At 51.1% G+C, this 24,492-nt stretch overlaps 9 protein-coding genes across 9 annotated transcripts; 3 read left to right on the forward strand and 6 right to left on the reverse strand.

Annotated features, from left to right (window-relative positions):
• Nucleotides 1-439: 439 nt before the first annotated feature.
• Nucleotides 440-3,503, forward strand: HO173_002425 (uncharacterized protein; the record flags this gene model as incomplete). Its single annotated transcript, XM_037304358.1, has 8 exons — nucleotides 440-611; nucleotides 669-939; nucleotides 991-1,192; nucleotides 1,296-1,696; nucleotides 1,749-2,088; nucleotides 2,141-2,760; nucleotides 2,821-3,138; nucleotides 3,203-3,503. 8 exons carry the CDS (start codon nucleotides 440-442, stop codon nucleotides 3,501-3,503), a joined length of 2,625 nt encoding a protein of 874 aa, XP_037169153.1.
• Nucleotides 3,504-4,547: 1,044 nt separating this feature from the next.
• HO173_002426 (uncharacterized protein) lies at nucleotides 4,548-5,630 on the reverse strand (the record flags this gene model as incomplete). The annotated part of the gene is made up of 1 exon (XM_037304359.1): nucleotides 4,548-5,630. The coding sequence occupies one exon, from the start codon at nucleotides 5,628-5,630 to the stop codon at nucleotides 4,548-4,550; it is 1,083 nt and encodes a 360-aa protein (XP_037169154.1).
• A 3,020-nt stretch (nucleotides 5,631-8,650) lies between these two features.
• HO173_002427 (uncharacterized protein) lies at nucleotides 8,651-9,650 on the forward strand (the record flags this gene model as incomplete). The annotated part of the gene is made up of 3 exons (XM_037304360.1): nucleotides 8,651-8,750; nucleotides 8,825-8,997; nucleotides 9,120-9,650. 3 exons carry the CDS (start codon nucleotides 8,651-8,653, stop codon nucleotides 9,648-9,650), a joined length of 804 nt encoding a protein of 267 aa, XP_037169155.1.
• Nucleotides 9,651-9,955: 305 nt separating this feature from the next.
• On the reverse strand, nucleotides 9,956-10,586 carry HO173_002428 (uncharacterized protein; the record flags this gene model as incomplete). Its single annotated transcript, XM_037304361.1, has 2 exons — nucleotides 9,956-10,011; nucleotides 10,076-10,586. 2 exons carry the CDS (start codon nucleotides 10,584-10,586, stop codon nucleotides 9,956-9,958), a joined length of 567 nt encoding a protein of 188 aa, XP_037169156.1.
• Nucleotides 10,587-11,703: 1,117 nt separating this feature from the next.
• Nucleotides 11,704-13,075, reverse strand: HO173_002429 (uncharacterized protein; the record flags this gene model as incomplete). Its single annotated transcript, XM_037304362.1, has 2 exons — nucleotides 11,704-12,303; nucleotides 12,365-13,075. 2 exons carry the CDS (start codon nucleotides 13,073-13,075, stop codon nucleotides 11,704-11,706), a joined length of 1,311 nt encoding a protein of 436 aa, XP_037169157.1.
• A 2,007-nt stretch (nucleotides 13,076-15,082) lies between these two features.
• Nucleotides 15,083-17,662, forward strand: HO173_002430 (uncharacterized protein; the record flags this gene model as incomplete). Its single annotated transcript, XM_037304363.1, has 9 exons — nucleotides 15,083-15,423; nucleotides 15,691-16,118; nucleotides 16,181-16,250; nucleotides 16,304-16,657; nucleotides 16,717-16,771; nucleotides 16,824-16,903; nucleotides 17,005-17,105; nucleotides 17,203-17,361; nucleotides 17,448-17,662. The coding sequence occupies 9 exons, from the start codon at nucleotides 15,083-15,085 to the stop codon at nucleotides 17,660-17,662; spliced, it is 1,803 nt and encodes a 600-aa protein (XP_037169158.1).
• Nucleotides 17,663-18,465: 803 nt separating this feature from the next.
• On the reverse strand, nucleotides 18,466-18,691 carry HO173_002431 (uncharacterized protein; the record flags this gene model as incomplete). Its single annotated transcript, XM_037304364.1, has 2 exons — nucleotides 18,466-18,614; nucleotides 18,679-18,691. The coding sequence occupies 2 exons, from the start codon at nucleotides 18,689-18,691 to the stop codon at nucleotides 18,466-18,468; spliced, it is 162 nt and encodes a 53-aa protein (XP_037169159.1).
• Nucleotides 18,692-18,901: 210 nt separating this feature from the next.
• HO173_002432 (uncharacterized protein) lies at nucleotides 18,902-20,173 on the reverse strand (the record flags this gene model as incomplete). Its single annotated transcript, XM_037304365.1, has 1 exon — nucleotides 18,902-20,173. The coding sequence occupies one exon, from the start codon at nucleotides 20,171-20,173 to the stop codon at nucleotides 18,902-18,904; it is 1,272 nt and encodes a 423-aa protein (XP_037169160.1).
• Nucleotides 20,174-20,692: 519 nt separating this feature from the next.
• HO173_002433 (uncharacterized protein) lies at nucleotides 20,693-23,576 on the reverse strand (the record flags this gene model as incomplete). Its single annotated transcript, XM_037304366.1, has 2 exons — nucleotides 20,693-21,012; nucleotides 23,075-23,576. The coding sequence occupies 2 exons, from the start codon at nucleotides 23,574-23,576 to the stop codon at nucleotides 20,693-20,695; spliced, it is 822 nt and encodes a 273-aa protein (XP_037169161.1).
• Nucleotides 23,577-24,492: the final 916 nt, after the last annotated feature.

Below are 24,492 nucleotides of genomic sequence, written 5' to 3' on the forward strand. Positions count from 1 at the left end.
CTCCGCTACCACAGGCATGTCATCTCAGAGTCGTTAGTTCAATCTGAGGCTGATGGCAGAGCGCATGCAGAGTTATCTAAACTTGAATGGCACGTCATATCTCCGGAAGAAGTTTTCAGCCGACTGTCTACCTCTGCCATCAAGGGTCTTAGCGAAGAGGAGGTCAAATTCCGATTGGTTGAGTACGGCAGAAATACACCCTCTCCTCCTCCCACCCATCGCTTCAAACAGATCTTTGGCTATTTCTTCAAAGGGTTTGGATCTATCCTCCTGTTGGGCTCCATACTTGTCTTCATATGTTGGAAGCCACTTGGAGACCCTCCCACACAGGCGAACCTCGCTCTAGCAATAGTCTTGCTCGCTGTCTTTCTCCATACAGGCTGCGTTCAATGCGTGGCAAGATTGGTCTTCCTCCAAAGTGATGGCGTCGATCACAAACATGATGCCAGAGGATTGCCTGCTGCTCCGGGATGGCGCCCAAGTCACTACTTCTGCGAGCGGGATTGTCCCGGGGGATCTCTTGCTAATTAAAGCGGGAAACAAGCTGCCAGCGGACGTACGCTTCGTGGAGATTTCTTCCGATGCGAAGTTTGACCGCTCTATTCTCACTGGTAGAGCATCTCAATATGTTCTTGAAAAATCGAACTTCCACTGACCGTAGTGCGTAGGGGAGTCTTTACCACTTTCTGGTACGGTAGATTCGACCGATGACAATTACCTTGAGACCAAGTGCATTGGGATGCAGGGCACTCATTGTGTCTCCGGCAGTGGACTGGGTGTCGTTGTAGCTACTGGCGATAAAACGGTCTTTGGACGCATTGCGAAGTTAACGAATGAGCCCAAGACTGGCATGACGACACTGGAAAAGGAGGTCCTGCACTTCGTCATCATCATCGTCTCTACTATGCTCTCCATGATCGTGCTCGTGATCATTCTGTGGTGTGTAACGGCACCTACCCCCAAGATGAACGACGCTAACTTTCATTCTAGGGCTTCTTGGCTGCGACGAGACCATCCATCTTGGATCAACGTCCCTACACTGATCGTTGACTGCGTCAGTGTTGCTATCGCGTTCATTCCTGAAGGACTTCCAATCGCTTTGACCGCGAGTCTGACAATCACGGCCAACTTGATGCGCAAGAATAAGGTTTTGTGCAAGTCTCTTCAAAACGGTGGAGACGTTGGGCGCTGTGTCTGTCATTTGTTCAGACAAAACCGGTACCCTGACTCAAGTATGAACTATCTGATTAGGACCTCAAGCCCATGTGAAGAGTTAAGGCTGACAGGGCGGCTAGAACGAAATGTTTGTTACCGAATGCTCTATCGGCACCAAGAAGATGACCCCACAATCTGCACGAGACGAGATCCGCGATGACCACAATACTTCCACTAATGCCGTCGACCAACTGAGAGCCGTCGCTGGACTGTGCAACTCTGGAGAGTTCGACGCCGCTACCGGCACTCTGCCCCTTCAAGAGCGGAAAATCAATGGGGACGCCACTGACAAGGCCATCTTGAGGTTCTCCGAGGGGCTAGGATCTGTATCAGAGCTAAAGCGCTTCTGGAAGAAGAACTTCGAGCTGGCGTTCAATAGCAAAAACAAGTTTATGATCAAGACCTTCTCATTGGCTGATGCGGAGGGCTTGAAGTATACACTTCCTCTCAGTGAAGGATGCCACTACAGCTCGGAGGATCTGTGAGTGTATTTTCCCCGTTCTTGGCTTGCGGTTACTCATCTTGTTGTACAGACTCCTCACAATCAAGGGCGCACCTGACGTCTTGATAGACCGGTGCACGCACTTTACGAGCAATTCCGGCGATACAACCGTACTGAACAGTGACATCCGCAGCACGATTGAAGAGATCAAGAACGACTGGTCCGCCCACGGAAAGCGCGTTATCCTGCTCGCACGAAAAACCCTTCCGGCTCAGTCGCTCGTCGTGTCGAATGACCTTGAATCCGAAATTACAAAAAGTGCCACGACTGGTCTGACCCTCGTCGGGCTGGTCAGCATTGTGGACCCTCCCCGAGCCGAGATTCCTGAGGTTGTACGTACATTGAGAAGAGCGGGGATTCGGATTTTCATGGTGAATCTTCAATCTAGACTGATCCTAGATTTCTGTGCTGATGGCGCTACAGGTCACCGGCGACTTCGCCCTTACAGCTCAAGCAATCGCCAGAGACTGTGGCATCATCAGCAGTGTTCCAAGCCTCGTCAAAGACTTCAAGGCGCTCTCCCGTGAGGAAGACTCTCAGCATGGCTCGACCAAAAGGGAATTGAGTCCTGAAATCATACATGAACACGCTTCGAAAACTTCAATCGTTCTCAGCGGGCCAGAAATCATCACCTTGAACGAAAATCAATGGGATCAGCTCTGCCGATACGATGAGATCGTCTTTGCAAGGACAACCCCCGAGCAGAAGCTCCGCATCGTACGCGAATTCCAGGCCAGAGATGAAATAGTTGGGATGACCGGGGATGGCGTGAATGACGCGTCGTCACTCAAGGCCGCAGATATCGGCATCGCCCTCGGTAGTGGCTCGGACATTGCCATCGAAGCCGCGGACATGGTCTTGCTCGAATCGTTCTCTGGTATCGTTGAAGCCGTTCAGTACGGAAGGGTTGTCTTCGATAATCTGAAGACAACAATTGCATACTTGCTCCCAGCAGGATCGTTTTCAGAGTTCTGGCCCGTCATGACGAATGTTCTGTTCGGGTTACCGCAGGTCTTGTCATCCTTTCTTATGATCATCATCTGGTGAGTTCCCACTCCTTCCTGCCACAAACTCGAAGGCTCCCACTAATGAAGCATCATCAGTTGCTTCACAGATTGCGCCGCTGCTACCGTCCTGGCCTACGAAACGCCCGAAGCTGACGTTCTACTTCGCAAACCCCGCAACCCCAAAACGGATCGCTTGGTCGATTGGCGCTTGATCTTGCAATCCTATGGCTTCATCGGCGTTCTCGAATCCTTCTCCTCGTTCGCAATGTCTTACTGGTACCTCCAGAGATCCGGCATCCCGTTCAGCGCACTCTGGTTCAAGTACGGCGCGGTGCCTGACAACGTCACCGAAGACTACTATAATGCCAGGCTCGCGGAGGCTTCGTCCGTTTACTTTGTCAATCTCGTGGTCATGTATGTCTCAGCCGTCTCCTACATAACGGGATAATCCAAAGATGATGCTAACTCTCACACACAGGCAATGGTTCAGCCTCATGTCCCTCCGCACCCGCCGCTTGAGCATTTTCCAACACCCACCTGCCTTCAACAAGCAGACCCAGAACCTGCTGCTGTTCCCAGCCATCGCCTTTGCACTCTGCACGGCCATCTTCTGGCTTTACATCCCACAACTGCAAACCGTGTTAGCCACTTCCGGAGTTCCCGCGGAGCATTTCTTCCTACCCGTGGCGTTCGGAACGGGGGTCTTGCTGCTCGACGAGGCGAGGAAGTTTGCGTTGAGGAGGTGGCCCGGGGGCATGGTTGCGACGTTCGCGTGGTAGGGGCAGAGGTTCTGTTGCTGGATGAGGCGAGGCAAACGTGTCGTGCGCTAGCTGGTGCGGCGTGTGGTTCCATTTGCGTGGTAAAGGCAGCTGTCGCGCACGCTTGATTGTGTAGAAATGTCCGGCATCTGTCCCTCCATCTCCGTTTTGCCCATATGCTTTCGTGTGCCATCCTATACTTAGCGTTGGGGCGCTGCAGATTCCTCCTCGCAAACGAACAAAAAATATTGTCTAAACTTAGAGGTATGTGACAATGGACAGCATGTACTTTCCGATTGACTTTTGAAGTCTGCAAACCTCGAGATCTGCCACTTTTCAGTCAGTGTAGATTCCATGCATACGCATGAGGGTTGATGGAAGGCAGAGATAGCTGGGTATGCAGGTGGTAAGGGGTTGGGACTGCTGTCGATAGAGTAGAAATATTTGTGGTTAGGCAAGGGAGGGGCTGCCGCTGTTGGAGATGCGTGTGAGCAGTGGGAGGGAGGCGGCCGAGGGGGTTGAGAAGAGTGCGAGGGGGTGCGAAAGACACACTGTCAATTTCTTTTTGGTTTTTGGTGGATTGTACTGCGGTTGAAGGACTCTGTGAGGCGTGGAGATACGGGTACTCTACGTCATATACTTTTGAGTCATGTTGTTATTCAGGGATTGACGCTTAGGAAGGTCGTACTTGATGCATATCACCAGCGGATACCCGAATCCTGTGAATAGAGCGTTTTTGCTTTGATAGCAAACTTGAGAGGAAACCAAAAGCCTGCATACAGCATTGTTACGGAACGCGTCTTACGCTTGGGAAGGTTGAGTCAGCCGCCGTTCTAGCACCTGGACTTTTCAAGCAAGTGGTTGTTCGAATTTTGCGATTCTGTCAAGGCGCTCTAGGGTGTTGGGGTTGAGGCTTATGTATGGTGAATACTGATATCTAGTTGGTGGTACCTGTTCAAAGCATTCCTTACTTGCCGTGCCGCCTTCATCTTCTATTCATATACACTGTCGATGAGTGGCCCACGTCCATCCTGGTTGCTATCCTTCCATGTCAATCGTCATCAATTACTTTTCAAGCGCGGTCAAAGTATCTGCCGCCTCTTCCAATTGAGCGCCAGATCCAGCCTCTGGCTTCTCCTGCTTGGATAGGTAATCTCGCGGATGAAACGTAATCTTCCAACCAATACCTTGAAGGACAATTGCTTCGCTGATGACGTTGGGACCAAGTGATGGCTCGAGCGCACTCCCTATTGCATCGATAATGGCGGCAAAGCCTACAGCGTGATCCATGAATGAGGGATCTTCCCCGATGTAGATCAATGCATCTTGTGGCCCCCAATGCTCCCTGATTGACGAAATCTTCAACGTCACGGTCTTGAAGCCTGTCAGGTGCTTGATGGCGTCGAAGAGAGGTGATTGAAGTATCAGCATCGTTTTTGGCGTGCAGAGTATGAATTCGATAACGCAGGTCTTCCTCGGCACTTCTGTCCCGGTGAAGAACGAAGTGGGCTCCGCTCTCATCTTGGACAATTGTTCGTTTGCTTCGCGAGGATCCAGCATGGATTCGTTGCAGTGTTCATCGCTCAATGCGCATACCGCGGTCGACAGTCCCACTCGCTGGATGTGATCGATGAATGGGATGTCGTTGCGCGTCCATGCTTTGTTCTGAAAGTAGCGCGCGCTGCGGATGCTGAACACGGCTTCGGCATGGAGGACGGCGAGGAGTTCTTCACGTATGGTTTTTGACAATGTTAGCATTGGGCAGGTCCGTGTTTCCGTTGGAATGCCACTTCCTGTGTAGTCTGTCCGAAAAGCGGCCGAACTCGTATTCTCGCTCGCATACGTGGCTGTAGATTTCATCCCGTAGCTCACGAGGTAGGACGGATAGGGTGCCGAGAGGTGTGGGCGTGGTTGATGCGGGTGTTTGCGGATTGAGGGATGGTTTGGGAGGATGAGGTTTGAGCGATCCGTTGATCGCGTGGGCTTCTCTGTTCGTAGACTTGGTTGAAGAAGCAGACTCTCCGTCGATGTCAAGGGTGCTTTTACGGCAAAGGTTAGAGTTCGACTGATAGAATATGCGAGGTATGGTATAGATGTACCTCTGCCTAGAACCTCTAAGTCTGGTTCTGAGTTTGTTATATAATGCATTCCAGATTGCTCTGGACGTGGTAGGCGCCGTGTTGACCGGTCTTGGTCCTTGAACGTTCAATTCCATTTCCACTGGAGATCTTGAGATGCTATTTTACTATGGTGTCGTTGTTGTTGTTTATTTTTGGGTGCTATGAAGCCTCCTAAATGGGCTATGCTAAGACAATAAACGAGGTGTTGACTGCACAAACTAGCGGTCGCGTGGGCAGATGTGGTGGTTGGCGCTGTGTTGCTGCGTGTTTGTGCAGCATTAGGCCATGCCAAGTGAGTCATCCAATGCCTTATCCATCCACCAGCCAACGACGCAGATTTAGTTGACCTATTATAATTAATAATCACGAGAAGCATGTGGCGGGAACAACACAAGGCTTCCGGTAATGAAAGGATCGCCTTGGCATATTCTTTCGCTGGTGGTGAATGGGTACTTGGGTGTTTAGGCGTGGAAAACTAGGACGAGATCAACATTTGATGAGTAAATGGCTCTGTGATTGACATTACTACTTCTGAAGTTTGACTCTTGGTAGTCCATATCAAACCAGATTGTAACTCATATCCCATGCTTATTTCCCGCAGCGTGGATGAATTGGAGCATCGCCACGCGCAGAACAGCTAAACGATCATCTAGCATTACACGCCATATTTTAACCATGAAAGTCGCTGACTTGGATTGTCATGGCGCGATCATCTGGCACAATGCAAGAGAGCCTATCGTACTGGGAATTTTACTGAGAAGCTCGGTCAGTGTTCCCCTTACTGTTGCCTTCATACTTGATCGTCGAGGATTGGCAGGATCCATCCCAGAGTGGAAAGCGCCGATGTCACCTCGTCCGCCTAAGTACTTGACTTAGCCTCCATCCCCTCCGCCTTCTTGAATGGATGGCCTTGCGGATGAAACGTGACGTGTTGTTCCCAGCATGTGGGCTCATTCAGTATTTCACCTGTAGTGATGGAATCCAAGCGTTGGTTCTAGTGCTCGGCTGATCAGGAACACGAGGGTATCGAAGCTAAGGCAAGTCTTCAACTCCGAGAATTTCTCCCTAATGTCCTCCGATGTGTTTTCCTTCAGCCAGAATTCCTTGCAGGTGAGGTACTCCAGCTGCAGGGTCTTGAAACCTGTTAGCTGGGATATGGCGTGCATGAGGGGTGACTTCAGGAGCAGAAGCGCTTTCGGCGTACAATTGGAAAGTCGAATAATGCATGCGTTCCGTACTATCGAGATGCCAACGAAGAACGAGACTGTTTCTCTTTCCATGGCAGAAATACTTTCGTTTTCGTCCGATGGTGAATGGCTCCACCATCCCGGATCTAAACAAGCCTAGTCGGACATGAGATGTAGGTCTAACCAGAAAATGATGTTTGAATTGTCGTCCGCAAATGGGACGTCACTGCGCTGGGGCTTGTGGCTGGAGTCACGGCCGAATAGCTCCTCGTCTTCCATGAAGTGGTCCATTTCAAAGACTCCTTTGGAATACAAAACGGCTTGGAACTCTTCGCGGATCAATTTACATACTGGAAGGATGGAGAGACTGTCTCCCCTCCACTTTTCGCGGTCGATCCGAATGTTCCAGGTGTTGTGGTAGCAGTACTCTTCCCTGGATACGTGGCTGTATATCTGATCTCGGAGCTCGCGAGGGAGGATGGATAGGGTGACTTATGCCAAATGTTGTCAAGAGCGCTTATCCTGAGGTCTACTGGTAGCGATGCTGCGGACCGGAACACGCCACTTGGCACAAATTAATTGGCTCGTCCAGTGCTGAGCCATTCTTCGTAGTTGCATTGCTATGAGCATACGCCTTGGTCAAGCTTACACATGCTTGGCAAGACCTGAACCATGCAGCGCTTCCTTTAGAAGAGAGACTGTGAAAATTATAGTATCACATGACCTTTGCCAAGGTATCTTGACGGCAGATCTTCTTATCGTTCTGTCTTGCGAATCCAGTCCCTTCTCCAATCCAAAAACGCTTGAGCCAAGCTTCCTGATATTCTGATCATGCTGGGTGATCAGTGAACTGGTGGCGTTGCTCCTCGGTCCGTAGCAAATCATAAACATCCCAACAGGCATTCGAGGTTTTTACTCTCACTGTTGAGCTTCAATTTCGGCTCCGTTCTCGGAGGAGCTGCGCGAGTCGAATATGGCCTTCAAATCAAGCCGCTACAATGCGTTGCAATACTCTCCACCATGAGCGAGGACTCTAGCCCCGCTCTAGCCGCAGCTGCACAGCTCGATTATGATTCCCAGTTGAGGCCGCCTGCAGTGCATGACCACACATTCCACCTCGAGTCTTGAGAGCAACGACATACGAGTAGGTGAAGCCGCTGGCATCGTCATCCTATCCGATCGCTTAGTACGGATCAATAGACACAAAACCTGATCAAGTCCTAGTCGATCTTGGACTGTATCCCAAGAAAGATACGGCATCACCAAATGTAGTGCTACAGAGTTGGGCGAGAGCTCGGTTTTGGGAAGAAGAAGAGATTATTCCCTCTTGAAAGGGGTGAATGGCAGCAGGGTTACTTGAGTATTTCTTCGCGCTCTCTCGAAGCAACTTGAAAAGGAGTCACGGAATATTTGAGCTAGAAGTATGATGATCAGTCGTTTTGGGTGTCAACGGTCGTATAAAACAACGGTGGAGGCCGCGTAGGTCCTTTTCTTTCTCTCATAACACATCGAGCACTCGCTATAGTGGCGAAATCAAAGTTTCCAGCCCAGCGGCCGCGAAAGCATGCGCAGGAATGAGCCCAGGCAGTAGGACAAGCGTCAGTTGGAGGCAAAAAAGTGTTAACATGTTATCTTGCCGCTATTATCGTTCCGTAGTCTGCACCGAGTGAAACCGCTCTGCTTTTATCGTCTCGGTTATCGTGGCAGCAGTATCTTTTAAAAACATAAACACGGCTGTGATTTCACCATTCTTCCTGCGTCACTGCAACTCATCTCCCATCACCTCTTATCTGTTTCATACTTGCCAAAACAGTAAACAATTCTACCGTTGCCTGGACCACGGTATTCACGTCAAGCCAGCATGGCCCAACCCAAACCCCGCCTCGTCGACACCCTCCCTTCCGTCAGAACCATGCCCATGAAGGTCATAGTACTAGGACTGAACCGGACCGGCACGATGTGTATGTAGCCCCACCCCTCTCTAGACTGCTCCCGCGCCGAACGGCTCACTAACAGAAGACGTATGAATCGTCAGCAATGTACACCGCGCTGCAACAACTCGGGTACCACCCCTGCCACGGCACCAACATGTGGGCGGACCCTTTTCGAAACCTGACCCTGTGGACCGAAGCCATGCGCGCCAAGTACATGGGCTCGGGCGCGCCGTGGGGCCGGCGCGAGCTCGATGTCGTATTGGGGAACTTCGACGTGAGCAGTCCCATCTACTCAACTTCCCCCAGCATATAACAGCTCACAAAGCATGTCGCCGTATGGCAAACATGATGCGTTGATGATGACAACAACAAGTCTGATAACATACCCAAAACCAGGCCATCATGGACCTCCCCGCCGCCTGCATGGTCGACGAACTCGTGCGCGCCTACCCCGACGCCAAATTCATCCTCACCCACCGCCCCGTCGAGAAATGGCTCGCCTCCATGCACGCCACCATCTTCCCCGTCATGGCCTGGCCCTCCTGGCAGCTCCTCCGCCGCTTCGACCCGGTTTTCGTCGAACCCTGGTGCCGGTACAAAGAGATCATGCTCGAGGGGTGGGGGAGGGACGATTTCGGCGACGCGAATATGAGGAGGACGTTTGCGGAGCATGGCGAGGTGGTCAGGAGGGTGGTGCCCGGGGAGCGGCTGTTGGTGTTTGATGTGAAGGAGGGGTGGGGGCCGCTGTGTGGGTTTTTGGGGGTGGAGAGGCCGGTGGGGGCGTTCCCGCATGTGAATGATGCGGAGGCTTATGTGAGGAGTTTTCGGCGGGCGAGGGATTGGGTGATTTTGAGGGTGGTGGGGAGGGCGTTGATGGTGTTGGTTCCTCTGATGGCGGTGGTGTATGCGTGGTACGCTGTGTTTTGAGAGTCTGTTGTTGTTGTTGTTGTTGTTGTCGTTGTTGGTGGGTGAAGATGTGCTGGACGGGATGAGGAGGGGGAGAAGCAATAGGTCTTGGAAGATAGACGTGCATTTGAGTTTGGGTATCTGTACATACGCGTCTTCGAGGTAGCTTCATCTCTCAAACCCAAACCAAGCTCGTCGCAATCGTGATACGCGTCTCCCCAAACCCTAAGACCCTCATACCCAGATCCAACTCCACGAAAGAGACCCACATCCATGAAGCTCCGCCAGCGACAAACCGATCACCAAACACTCCAGCTTCCCCCTCCTCACCCATCCCCCAACAGCGCCAGCGCCCCCTCAAAAGCCTGCACGACCTTGATATCTACCCAGACCACACAATCATCAGCAAACCCTGCACAACCACAAACACAGGCACAGAATCTCACAGTGCATCCGCTTCGCCTCCAGCCCCTCCTCGCTGCCCTGCGTGTACGCGATCCGCGTCCGCAGCCGCTTGCCCGCCCGCTCCTCGTCGTGCACGCTGATGGTGCCCGCCCACGCCCCGAACACCTCCCCCCACCCGCGCCACTCCTCCCAGATGCCCTCCTCGACCGCCTTGAAGGCCTCCATGCGCTTCGCGAACTGCGTCTCCAGGCCCGCCCAGTCGTACTCCTCGAGCCGCACCGACGGGTCCATGGCCAGGTCCTCGGCGTACGACGTCCGCGTCGGGGTGGCCGTCGGGCTGTGCTCGAAGTGGTAGCGGGCGAAGTCGCTGGCGGAGGCGTTGGGGGGCGGGCTGTCGGCGCTGCCGTTTTTGCTCGCGGTGATGGGTTTGCGCGGGACGGCTTGGTCGACGATGTGTGGGGAGTGGGTGCGTTGTTGTTGCGGGGAGGTGTGGAAGCCGGCGGCTTGGGCGAGGGGGAGCGGCTTGGCCGGTTTATAGTCTGTGGGCGACATCCTTCTCGAGTTGGTGGTGTTGGGAAGATGCTCGGTGGTAGGGGGTTCGGTTCTGATGGACAGTGGTTGTGTTGCTGAAGGAGGAGCGGCCGGCTGCTTTTGTGGCGGCGGGTACGGTTTGATCAGTGGTTGATGGCTTAAGAGCCTATTCATGCGCGTCACGGTGGAGAAGCATGAGAATAATGGGACGGCAGTGTCTCTTCAACTATGGAGAATGAGAAAGCGGGATGAGAATAATGGTCTAGTAAATGGTGCGAAAAGCGGGCAGAGCACGGGAGGCACGACATCTCCTTTTTGATACCTTCCATTTGTACCTGTACATGATGATGAGCATGCAGATCTAGATCCATTCCCAAAGGATTCCCCAAATTACCTACATAAGTGCAATCCTTGCAGCTGCGTGGGCGCTTGACGTTGCTGGGAAGTGCGAAGGAATTTGAAGGGAGAGGTGAAACGACCCTCGGAGCCCTCCACGCAGACCCACCTAAGCACCCCTGACTGCTGCATACACAGTTCTTTCATGTACTCCCTTATCGGGCAGAATTTGGCAATTGGAAACACGTCTGCCTCGACGGCGGTTAGGATCTCCCTTACCATACATACTCTGATGCAGATATCATCAATTGATGAAAGTTCTGAAGTCGTTTTTACATAGAGTAGAGCTTGCGTGGACTTGCCCTAGCCTTTGGGTGTGGTGGTGTGAGGTTTCGGCGGGGTTTCAGCTGGCACGGGATGACCGGATGGTACCTGGAGCTGATCGCCGATTTCCTACGGGTGCTATAAGCGCCCCAAACGTAAGATCATGCCACCCATCCCCCCACCATATCAACCCCCTAGGGCCCTAGCCAACGGTTGAGTTCGGGTCTAAGGATTCACGGGATTCATTATGTCGGATGCAGTCACCTCCTGTCAGATGCATGGCCAATCAAGAGCTTCGAGGGAAACTCTGGAACTTAATATACCTACTCGTATTCGGGTCATGTAGGTAGAGGGTATCCAGATCTATCATGTCGCCATCATAACACCGTCGCCATCCCTTCCCTTTGAACACCCATGTAGAATCGTAGGGGGCATTATTGAGTGTAAATGGTTAGTAAAGAGCGTAGAGGGATCATCATCATCTCGACTTGATAGGTTTCACAACCGCCGTCCCCGCACTCCTCAGTCTTCCGAGCTCCAGCTCGCACACCCCCCTCTTCTTCCGAACCCACTCCTCCCTCTTCGCGATCTGCTCTTCCATCGCCCTCGCCGCTTTTCGTTTCTGCTGCCGTGCCTGCCTCAGCCGGTCCATCACATCTCTGAACCCATCGAGTAGCAAATCCCCACACTCTTCATATTGGTCGATGGTGAGAGAGGCAAAGAAAGCTTTTGCCCGTGCCGCTTTATCCTTGTGCGTCTTATCCGGATATATGTTGTGCAGGCGTTCGGAGAGAGGGAGTGAGGGGTCGGGGAGGCCGTGGTAGGGTATGTGGCCAGGAACGTGATCGAAGGATTCGTTGTGCAGTTGTTGGTAGTCCATCTCCGCGAGCTGGTGTACGCCGTAGTCCAAATCTCTGGAGCGCTTGCGGCCGTGCTTCCCGTGTCCACCTTCACTGATACTGTTGCTGACACTGTTGCCGGCGGAGTCGGTGGGGGAGCCGTCGGACCCGGAGAAGGTGTGTGCGACCTTGGTGGCTTCGTCGTGGGGGACGACGAGGGCTTGGGGTGTGAATCGGCCCTATGAAATTAATACGTAAGCTTTGCGCGTCGTAGAGGAGTGGCATGGTGGCAGCACATACATTGCTGTTCTGTGTGGGTGTTTGTTGACGATCTCTGAGAAGCTGCATCGTCCTCTCCTTCATCGTCTCGTCTGACCTCTTCTCTGGCAACGGCTTCGTAGAACCACCCGCTAGTGACTCCTGCCTAGGCTTGTGCTTCCTGTGCTCTTTGCTAACCGCATTGTTCTCCCTTTCGACCCCGTAGTATAAATTGTCGTCTGTCGCAGACCTGCTGCGATGCCGGCCGTGTTTGGTTTGGCTAGGATGTTGCTGCTGCTGTTGCCCATGCGGGTCGAGAGGTCTTAGTGCGAGGTGCTTGTTCAACGCAGGCGACAGTGCAGGCGATTGTTCGCCATCTTCGTAGTACGATGACACATCCACCCCACCCCTGCCATCGTTCATTGCGTAGCTCTGGTGTAGATGATCATCTGTCGCCGAGCGAGAGAGTTGGGGACGAGAAGGGTCGTCGAAGGAGTTGCCGTGCTCTGCACCGTTTGGATCGCCGCCGCGGTACAGAGGATGTTGCGCAAAGTCGTTCTCGTTGAACTTGGAGTGAAATGGTCTCTGTCCTTGGTCCTCGCTCCTGCTGGACCTTAGTCGTGTTGGTATTGGTGGTGAAATGGAATAGCCCATTGCTTGCATTTTGGCATCAACTCGTCGCTGGTCCTCCTCCGAGGTGGTTGCATCCTTGGTGATTCCTCGCGCATTGAGTAGTTGGCGGAGAGCTGCCATGCCTGATGTGCTGACTCTATAACGACTGTGCTTGTTGATTGCAAGGTAAGGTAGTGAGTGATAAAGAATGAAGGGCAATTGGTCCAGCCAGGTTGTGTGAAGCCAAAGAGGGAAGGATTGCGAGCGAATCACCAGGTATCGCTCTGGTGAGTGCAGGAATGGAAGAAAGAAGAAGAAGTGGAAGGGGAGTGCGGGCTCAGGAGATGAGAAGTTTTAGGGGGAACATGAGGGGCTAATTCGCCAAGCCAAATATTCCGTGCAGCTCATGCAAGATGGAGGGATTCCTGGTCTTTGGCAATCAATCTTTTGGCGCCGGACTGGATGATGGTCACTGGTCAGTGCTCAGCTTCTAGCCTTCTGAAGTTCTGGATTTTGAGTAACTCCGCTTCATCATGTCAACTGCCAAATCCCAATGCCAACTTCCCGCAATGTGAGACGCAGGGGAACATACAACATACGCTAGGCACGGCAATGCACGGCGACGCTCCCCCCTGAAACTTGACTCTCTCCCCTTCCTACAACAAACTTGACCTACTGTATGTACCTACCTACTTTATCTTGACTACTCACTCCACCACTCCACAAGTCCGTCTGACTGACGTTCAACACCTTGCGGCAGCTAGCCGTGCCGTTCTTCTAGTCTTCTACGCCCGACACGCATGCTGATACATGCTGATGGATTACTGTATTTTTCTTATTCATGACTGAGCTGATTGTTGCAGCACAGCCTGCTCTAGCATCGATTTACATAGACCATCTTGGCTGCATGGATGATTCTACTGGTACTAGTACAAGGCTACAATAAAGGTCCCATTGACTTTTCCTTCACCGTTGTGCTTCTAGGTGAGCTCCTGTATCGGAGAATTTAGCTGTCGCGCCCGCTCCACGGCTGTCACTGGCGACAAGCTGGTGGGCTGAATTGCGTGTGGAATCTTGTGTCTATTATAGAAAACAGATCATGCCTAACCCCATGCAAAGTTTCACCGGGACGAGAATCCTAAGGCTATGGCACCAGATTGGTTCAATCCTCTGTACCGTGAAGGAATTGGGTCTGTTGGAGCGGGGAAGACGTCTGCGGCGCGTTGATGTAAAGCGGTCTCCTGGCGACCATCCATCACCGGATGTATTTTCACGACGCTCTTATCCGCCGTCTCTTGGTGGGTTGAATAGTCGTGAGGTTGTGAAACTTCCTCTCAACGAGAGTTGGTTTAGGGGTCTCACAGAACCCCGAGCTGATTTATTTGCTGACCACGTCGGGGTATGTGTCGGGTGCAAGAGTATTGGCTTCGGGGCTTGTGTTTAGACATTACGCGGCTCATATCCTCGTTAAGAGGCTTCCGTCTACATAGCTAGAGATCCAGTCGTGCTGGCTCTCATTGCTACTTTTTCTGGAATAAGGTCAGCGTACGGCTTCCCTTCGGTAATCTCAGGTTTGACAATTGCGAGATTCATGAACCTCCTTCCTGAATGATTTAGCAAACGGCTTTTTCCCCGGTAGAACGATAATTTGGCCAAAGATAAGCCTGGAATTTCCTGTCGCGGTCATCATTGTTGTTGATGCTATTGACTCTTTCTTCCAATTTTCCTTCCTGTAATCTCAGATCTTGCAATTATCACAGGTCCTTTGTTTCGGCGACAGCAAGGTGCGAATGAGGCGGTGGGTATTGTAGGTCGGTTCAGTAGAGTGGGGCGGCGGCGAAATGGAGGTGCAAAGTGTTATGCGATAGAGACGCATGAAAGCGGGGAGGACAAGGATAGCTTTCAGCAGCACTGGGCCATTCAGAGCAGCTGGGACATTATTCATAGGCCGACTTCACGATTTCACTGAAGCAGATTCTCTGGCCCGCAGAGGCGACGGAAGTGCCCGAGAGTCTACTACTGTAAGACCGTATACGTGCATGACCATCTGCAGGGAATCGAATCCTTCGGGTCTACTCTAGATCTCTAATTTTGTTCATCAAGAAGCTTTCTATCAATCACATTGTTTTGTCGCCTTTATATACAATCATGTCTCGAATGTTGTCTATTCTCTACCTCTACGTATTGGGTCTTCTCGCTGGTACCTCTGAACTTCGCGCTTTTGCGACAGAGGTCAGCCATGGCGCGCAGTACTACGGTAACGAGACCAACCTCGTTTTATCAGAGGATTTGAATTCACCATTCCCCTATGATTTCCCCAATTACAAACATCTTGACAATCTTTTCCCTATGCCGGCATGCAATGGTCTTGTTCTGGAAGAGGCTACTGTTGATTATTTGCAGAATGCTATGAAGGAGGGCCAATTGACGAGTACAATGATAGCGTTGTGTTACTTGCAACGGATATACCAGACGAATGAATACACAAAGTAAGCATGGCAGACTTGCTCGCGCATACATTCAGCCTGCTGTGGTCCATGCGTCGTTGTCTGATGTGAGATCAATTTGCGGAGCGAAATACGAGAATTGTTTTTTATCCTTCCTATCTGAGAAACAATCCAAAGGATGAAGTCCTGCAGATTCCCGTGTCTCCCCCCTTTCTGTCAAAGCAACCTACTGTGGCGGCTTTGCTCCTTCCTTGTCTACCCTTTTCTTGGGTTGCTATGATGCTAGATCACTGACCTCGAAGAACAAAGTGCAATACTAGAGCTAAACCCAGACGTTCTTGAAATCGCATCAACTCTTGACGCTGAGCGAGAAGTTGGCCAAATCCGCGGTCCACTGCACGGCATCCCTTTCATCGTCAAAGACAATATTGCCACCAAGGATAAGATGGAAACCACTGCCGGCAGTTGGGCGCTTCTAGGGTCAATCGTTCCACGTGATGCTCATGTCGTGGCTAGACTCCGGCAGGCAGGTGCGTTGCTTCTTGGAAAGGCCACACTCAGCGAATGGGCGGACATGCGCAGCAGTGAGTACTCAGAAGGATACTCAGCGAGAGGAGGGCAGGCAAGAAGTCCATACAATTTGACTGTCAATCCTGGTGGTAGTAGCTCTGGGAGTGCTGGTGCTATATCTGGGAACTTGTGTATGTTTGCTCTGGGGACTGAGACCGACGGAAGTGGTACGCTCCTATATCCGGCCCAGTACAAGATGCTCGGCTGTTGATTTTGTTGCGTTGTATAGTCATCAATCCTGCGGAGAGGAATGCCTTGGTAGGCATCAAGCCCACTGTGGGCTTGACATCTCGCGCTGGGTAGTAGTTCCCTTCCATTGTCTCTGTGTCATCAGCATAGCTCACGGGGGCAGTGTCATTCCAGAAAGTACTCACCAAGATACCGTCGGTACGTTTGCCAGAACTGTTCGAGACGCTGTCTATACACTTGACGCAATTTACGGCATCGATCTCCGTGACAACTACACTCTGGGCCAAGAGGGTAAGGTACCCCCGGGTGGCTACAGCCAGTTCTTAACCAATAGCCGTGCGCTCCAAAACGCTACCTTCGGACTACCATGGCAAAGCTTCTGGACTCTGGCAAGCGAAGAGCAGCAGGCCTCTCTGCTTGGACTCATAGAACTCATAAGAGGCGCCGGTGCCACTGTAATTAATGGAACTGAGCTGCCGAATCATCAGACTACTGTAAGTCCTGATGGTTGGAACTGGTGAGTCTGTTCTTTGTCCGCATGGAAGGTGGCACTATTGCTTACTGTACTCGCGGCAGGGACTATGGAACAACTCGAGGATATCCAAACGAATCCGAGTTCACTTATGTAAAGGTGTGTTCGCTTCCTTTTTCTCAAAAGTCGGCCAAGTACTTTTAATCGTTAGGTGGATTTCTACAACAACATTAAGACATATCTTGCCGAGCTTCAAAACACCGACGTTAGATCCCTTGAGGATATTGTTCAGTAAGTGAAAACGTATTAGATCTCTCGATTGGTACGATACCGGTGGCTTGGCAGCCGTCTGTGTGATAACAAAGTCTTGCTTACCACTTGCCTCTGCTTAGATACAATTATGATAATGATGGAACTGAGGGTGGCACGCCGAACGTCCAACCCGCATTTGCTTCAGGGCAAGACAGCTTCCTGGCGTCGCTTGCTACCAGAGGTCCGTACTCCGTGCAAGGTTCTTCTGTCTCCTTCCGGCCGTTCCTTGAGCGGGATAACTTTGTCATCTGAGAGCCATGAAATCTGACCTGTACTAGGTATCATGAATTCAACCTACTACGAGGCTTTGTCATTCTGTCAACGATCCACAAGAGAAGATGGCATCGATGCTGCTCTGAAAAACAACGGCAGGCAACTTTCAGCGCTGTTGGTCCCTCCTGATGTCGCACAGACATATCAAATTGCTGCTCAAGCTGGTACGTGACAGCTTTAGAGGGTCAAGTAATGATGGTTCCGGGTATGGTCTACTATTAAGAAGCTAACGAGAACATTGCCTCAATAGGCTACCCAATGATCACGCTCCCCGCAAGCGTCAACTCCTCAACCGGAATGCCATTCGGTCTTGCACTCATGGGCACCGCATGGTCTGAGGCCGAGCTTGTGAAGTGGGCTAGTGCGATCGAGGATTTGCAGCTCAAATGGAATAGCACGTATGGGAGATCGAAGCCGAAATGGTATGGTTATAAGCAGAGGAATATCCCTGTGTTGAATCTTTGAAGCGCCGTGGGAGGACGCCGGGTGGGCTATATGCTGCAGCGAAGACGACTCAAAGACCCGAGGATAAAAACGATGTTGCACACCTATCGAGGAGACTTGTGGCGTTCAAATTGATCTCTTTAGGTCTATGCTTCGAAAACCTCGTCAGTGCACAGCGTTGTCTCTGAGTTATCATTGCCTTCATGCCGCCTCTGCATCGCCATCTTGAAACTGCCTATGATCCTCTCGCTTTACACTGCCTAGATCTGCTTTGAACTTTCGTTAGTGTCCAGCATTCTCTTCATAGGCTTTTCCGCTAGGGGGGAGATCCGCTGCCAAGTCTTCCATCATGGACGTACGTCTCCAGGCAGACGAGTCAGTTGATATCAAAGCCTTCGCCACCCTTGTCACCCCACCTGCCCACCGCCAGCTTGGACCCATTCAAACGGCTTCCAGTACAGCAATGTATACTTGTTTCTCCAATCTTGCTGATCGCTCAACTTGAAATAACAAAGCCTGCAGCATCAAGCAAGCGGCTTCCGCGGCTCCTGAAATTAGGTTCTGCGCCGAATATTGTATACCTCGCGATCAATGACTTTATCATCGGGTCTTTAGTTGCAAATCTATCCAGATGTGTGTGACCATCGCGTTCTCCGAGGTAAACTCTATGTCAACGCCGTATTTTGCCTGCATAGCCTTATAGCACAAGAGTCTCAGCCGCGGTCCCTCTCTCACCTCTGAAATCCAACCTTGCATCAAAACAGCCTTGAAACTTATGACTGCTGGTCCCTCCATGGGGGGACAGCTCCCTGGCCCATCTTGGGTCACTGTTCACAATCGCCGAAGTTGTCCTCAACTACAAACACGGGGGCTGGATCACCGGCGATATCGGACGTTGTGTTGAAGTCGAGACGAAGGGACGGGATGTCCTGCTTGAAGTTACCTTTGGCTAAGTAGCACGCACTCTGATCGCCTGGCTATGTCAGTGACGTTTGAGATTGCCTTTAGAGCAGGGAGAAAATGAGGATATGGCTCACAGAGTGGCCCCATGGATTAGGGCTCATCTCGAGTGCTTGTATTTTGGGGAGATTGGTAGCAGGGTTCCGACATAAATCAACGGCGACTTCCCCGGAACTCGAACACCATACAGGGCTCGTGATTCTTATCATGTGAGACCCGTCTTGCGTGTGTTCAGATACCTCCGCCCATCTGTGTCAACCAAGTTTTTATAAACACAAACTATACACTAAAATGCGCGAGCTACATTATCACACAATCCGTACCTTTGTGCCCTCTTGTTGGCCTTTTCGAGCTCCCACCATTCTTCCTACTACTATCAAGTTTTCCTCCGTCATCTGGCTTACCTCTTCTGCCAGATTCGTCGCTCCTTTTGTGCGTCTCGCTTGCACCGGTTCTGCTGCCACCGCCATGACTGCTACTCCCGTAGTATTCGCCGTCACGATCTCCTTCGCCCTCCACGCAGTGTGGGACAAAGATATGGTGCTGCCGATGCGGCTCCCAAGTTTCAATCGCCCACAGTCCCAAGATCCGCATAGCTCGCTTGTCGACAACGCCAATCCTCGTGCCGAATAATTTGCCGTGCCCACCGTGTGGCTCTAAATCGTTGGGGGACCGAACTGACTCATAAGCATGACACATCTCATGTAACAACGTCCCGATCATGCTCTCCGAGGGATTTGGCGTTTGCTTCGTCCACGCTTCCTTGAATATCATGGTGGCATTCAGCACGATCCGACACTGTCCCTTTTCGGAGCTTGTGCATTGTCCCTCGGTTAAGGCCCAAGTTCCTTTCTGGTGTCCATTTTTGCGAAAATATTCATTTGCTTTCCATTTCACGGTGACGTAGCCGCGGAGTCGGCCGCCAAAGAAGAGAAGATCAAGATCGGAGAATGCCTTGATAGCAAAATCGGGGCCGAGGACGACTCCGTCTGTAGCGCTGTTAGCAGCGTCCAAGAGTCTGTTGATGGCAGCGATTTCGGCCGGAGGGACAGGCCTTGCTTCGTCATTCTGCCACAAGACTTCTTTCGTTGCGTCCCAGTTTTTCACGAAGGGACCTCTATTGCGTGATTTGAAACTTTTCAGGTGGAAATCGATGTCAGCTTGAGTACAAGGGTAGGGCGTTCCACTGTGTTTGTTGAACGGCTGCAAGGCTTGTTTGAATAGTCGCTCTCTGAGCTCTTTCCTCCCTCCAGCTTGCTGACGAACTGATTTTGAGTGTGGAGCTTCTTCGTCGTCCTTGTGGTGGTGCGTACCTCGTGTACCGTCATGTCCGCTTTGTGTAGAAAGGTAGTCCGAGCCTATGCCATCCACGTGATGAGATGTGCCTCGTTTACCATAGTCTTCACTTTGTGATGAGTGATGGTGTGTGCCAATGGCCATGTCTTCAAAGCGATCGGTAAATCTGGCTCCATCATCGAAATTGCTCTGATAATACTGTGGTTCAACACGGGGGCTATGGCGATGGCCACTGGGTTCTGCATAGTAGTCATCCGCTCGAGGATTTCCGTACATGGTTGATGTGTATGATTATTCGTCGATATTTCGTATTGGTACGAGTAACGATTAGTTGAAAATGTCACAGTGCTCTGCTCTGCTGACGGGATCTCTGGGGATTCCTTTTCTTTTCGCAAAGGGGGTTGGTGTTAACTGTCTTTGTATTTTTATAGTGATAGTCGGAACAATGCTTTTTCCCATAACCACTGTGTTGGACAAAGGGAGTTGAAATGGTTCTTGCCAGTGCCTTACTGAGTTCTTGTACGTTGTGACAAAGACTATGTAGACACACTTGTTGTACAATCCTTCGATCAATGGCATGAGTGAGCTGTACTAAAAAATGAGAAAAAGATAGCAGAGAAGCAGCAATGCATCGAGGAAGTTTCAACCACGCATGTTAGGGCCTGGAGGGCCCTGCATTTGTTCATTTGGGGTTTGACCAATTAGTCGTCAAATCGTCATTGCTCGGTCCCTCTTGCAGAATCAAAAACTGAAACTCCCTACGCAAGCTTCTCTGGTCTATGACGGCTAAAATTGTCACCAGTAATTATAGTTCTGCCTCCGGTCAATGGCGCTTGGGATGCAAACTGTGCGTGGCTTTTCGTATCTGAAGACCGTTCCGGTGCCAACCTCGCGGTTCAATTCACCGAGGTGGGGCGCAGCATTGTTAATGGCAGCGCGGATACACTCTCTGGCCCCTTTGGTGTCAAGCACGGTAAAAGTGTGGCCGTAGTCGTAGATTTTGAAGATGGTGGGAGTCCGGGGATGTGTTCGTCGTCTCGACCTGGTAGGGCGGTGAGTTCGGTTGCTAGGGCTGGATCTTAGGCTCTGGTTGAAGATACAGCTGTTGTGTTTGACTGGAGGATGAAGGGTTTATTAGCTATAGAGTGATATGTAGGCTACTTATATACCATATAAAGCCCATACCAATTTACCACTATAAGGGGTAGCTACAATGCAGTACTGCAGCATTCCAACAACAGCGTTTGAGGAGGGACAATGGAGTTGAGCCGGAGAGGATTAGCGGCGCGGGAGACGGCGCTGCATGAGTAAATGCGTAAAGACGGAGTGGAAGGAGCAGATGGTACGCTACTTGGATCTGCATTGCGTAGTGCTCTGAGAAGGAAGGAAGTCAGAGTGGACTCAACAGAAAAGAGACCAATTCTCAAGGACTCACCGCTCAATCCAGCATATCCCCGCTGCTGGCAAGTTGGCTCTGGTGGGTGACAAGACAAGGACTATGAACTCCAATTGAAACAATAGTTCACACCGTTACTGACAAAATTTCCTCATCTTGATGTTGTCTATCCAGCCTTGAAGACAGCTTGAGTTCCCGCATCAGTGACCCACTGACAAGACCAAGAAAAGCTGAGCCCACTAGCGCAAAGAAAACCACTTGCAAAGCGCACATGTAGCTCCCCCCAACCAGGGACTGATCCCGTAAGGGCAGAAAACATTGACCCCTTCCAGACTATTTTTGAGTCCGGAGATCAGCTCTGCAGCATTTGTCCGAGCTCCCGGGCCTTGCCCACAATTGACTGCTTAACACGTTCTGGAACACTACTGCCGCCATGGCGACCCCAATGACTGAGCCAGTAGAGCGAAAGGCGTATGATAGCGAGATCACAAGTGCTTGCTCCTCGTGGGATACAGCGCTAATCAGAGCAAGGCGTTACTGTGAGCACGCCACCCAGTGCAATACCCGCGACCCCTAAGGAGAATACTGTTGTCCACAGGGGGGTGGATAAAGTTGACAGTGCTATTAAGCTCGTTGCTAGAAGCATGAGAAGTAAGATCGCGATGTTGAGAATCTTGTACATCCTATCTGCACAAGGAGGGGTATTATGGGCCTGCTAGTACGTCTGTATCCCGTGTGAGCCAAAACGGTTCTCAGATCGTCCGCCCATGACGATTTCACAGTGCTGAACAGCACCTCGTAGCCGCCGACATCATGATCTCAGATACCTCCTCCGCTCAGCCGTCTAGACATTGGATCATTGACCTGAGTGCTCGCAAGACAGGCTCGCTCACTTTGGCCTTCCTTCTTGGTCATTTCTCCGAAAGGAGGGGCCTGTACGAGGCCAGTATCACTCAACGCTTCAAGTTCAAGCACAAAAGGGATGATTTTCGGAAGCTGTTCGCTCCAGAGATTTCGGAAGGCCGGTTGATCATTGTGGCGTGGTTTTACGATGCAATCACTGGGTTCAGCTGGGGGAACCCGATTGTGGGAGCGGAGGACGAAAGGAGTCTGAAAGGTTTGATGGAGAAGGTCAGGAGCGTTGCTGTTTGAGGGTCAAGACAGTCTGAAAAGCCTGGAATTTTGAGCGGAGTTCTAATTTTGGAGTCAGGGTCGACCGTAGAGGAGCGCTTTACCAGAAAAGGGAAGACCTGTGTGGTCGTATCATCGAGATCTTCTTAGCGACTTTCAATTCCATAGTCCGCGCTTCACCAATTGTTATTCGGAAGGAAAACCTGCTAAAGAAGCTGAGGTTGTCACGATAACCTTGTTGCTACTTCTTACCCTAATGTGAATTATAAGGCAATTCTGTGCGATCTGGAGGTTCTCTTAAAAAGCGTCTTGTTGCTTTTGCAAGGTGTTCGAGTTTGTTGGTCTTTCATTACCTTCATAGTGTGGACTTTGCCTACACTGAGTGATCAGGTTCTTGTTCTTTGTTTGAAACTGAGCGGAAAAGCGAGTGATTATCTCTCATGCCCTGGGATTGTCTTCTTCACAGACCTAAAGCCTCAGATACACCTACGGCACTGATCGCCAAAATCTGAGTCCGCGCTTAGGAGCGAGTACCTTAGGCTCAGGCTCTTCACTCAACTCTGCCATCGCGCATTCATACCGGCAGTGGTCTCCCTCATGGATGCAATCAATATCCTTACACTCTGCGTTCCAGAATTCGCAATACTCACCGTTTGCATCGTCGCAATTAGTATCCACGGCTTTATTCTGCCTATTGACACGACCATATTCCCCTTCCACCTTCATACTATCGCAAACCCGCGCCGAGAGTCCGTTCACAGCCGGGATGTTCAGCGCAGAAGCGGAGTCCTCTGGCTCGGCAATGTGTTCGCCGAGGTCTGCGTCGCCAACGGCGCGATTAATGCGCACGTAATCGCAGGTGGCTCCGCCAGTGATGGAAAGATTCACGTATCCTCCTTTCTCATGGGTCCAGGTCTCGTCGGTCTGGACCATAATGCACTCGGTGGTTGGCGGGGGTGAGATGAAAAGACTCGTGGCTGCTGGGTCTATATACCTGCGGCCACATGTCGCGCATTCCCAGCAAGTAAGGGGGGATTTGTCTCTTGGCGTTGGTTGAGTCTCGGACTCAAAGGGCTGAATACGCTGAGGGTCACACATGATAGTCGAGGGTGTCTGGCTGTGTGCAGCGGCTTTGGATGGGTGGTTTTCCATGGCAGTTACTGAAAATGTTTTGGAGATCCGTGGGTTGAAAGTGGTTAGGGAAAGAGTAGGTATAGAAGGGAAGGAGAAGAGAATTATTTAAGGATTTTAATGGTAAGATAAGAGCGGCAAAGGCCATTATGACGAACAAAGAGGGGACGTTGAACTGCATTGTATGTGTACAAAGACTAACGGATGGCTTCGTACAACAAGAAGAAAGAGCTTGCTTACGGTTCGCTGCGTTGCGACAAAGAGAACTAATATGAACTTATGCGTAGAAAAAGAAAAGGCTTTTAGTGGCACTGTCAGTCACAATGAGATATCGCTTTGTCCCTTGAGGTTATAGCTTGACAGGTACATGGCAGCGAAAGAAGTGGAACCACTAAGATAAAGAACTAAGGGAAGAAACTTTGATAGTGGCCACGCTGCGGTCCATATGCACAAAGTCGCACAAAGAACCTCCCATTGCTTCCACCAGTCTTTTGTGACAGTCCCTTCCAATTATGGTACACCCACGGGGCGATGCTCGAATCTTCTTTTGCATGGAACTCAAGCGAGACAATTACCTGTTTTCCAACGCTAAGACGCATGCCCTGCGTAATCTGTATCGTGTATGCCCACCAAAAAACAATCAGTGCCACGCCCTCTTGATCAAACCTTTGGACAGCGACAGCAAGCATACTCCGTCAATAAATTTGTGCACCTATCCTTGGACTGTACCCCTCAAAATTTCCACACGACTGGTGTAGGCGAGTAGGAAGACAAGAAATGGAGCCTTTCTGGAAGTAAAATGTCGAAAGGCGAAAAGTGAAGCAGAATTTTGGAAAGAGGAAAGTCGGACTCCAGCCCGTGGATTATCAGGGGTTTGGCGAGGTCTTCGCTTCTGATACAGCTCCGCAGAGCCAGCTCGATCCTGCTTAGTTATGAT

This window comes from Letharia columbiana, assembly GCF_014066305.1.
Source record: "Letharia columbiana isolate WasteWater2 chromosome Unknown Sc0000004_s0, whole genome shotgun sequence".
Taxonomy (NCBI): Eukaryota; Fungi; Ascomycota; class Lecanoromycetes; order Lecanorales; family Parmeliaceae; genus Letharia; species Letharia columbiana.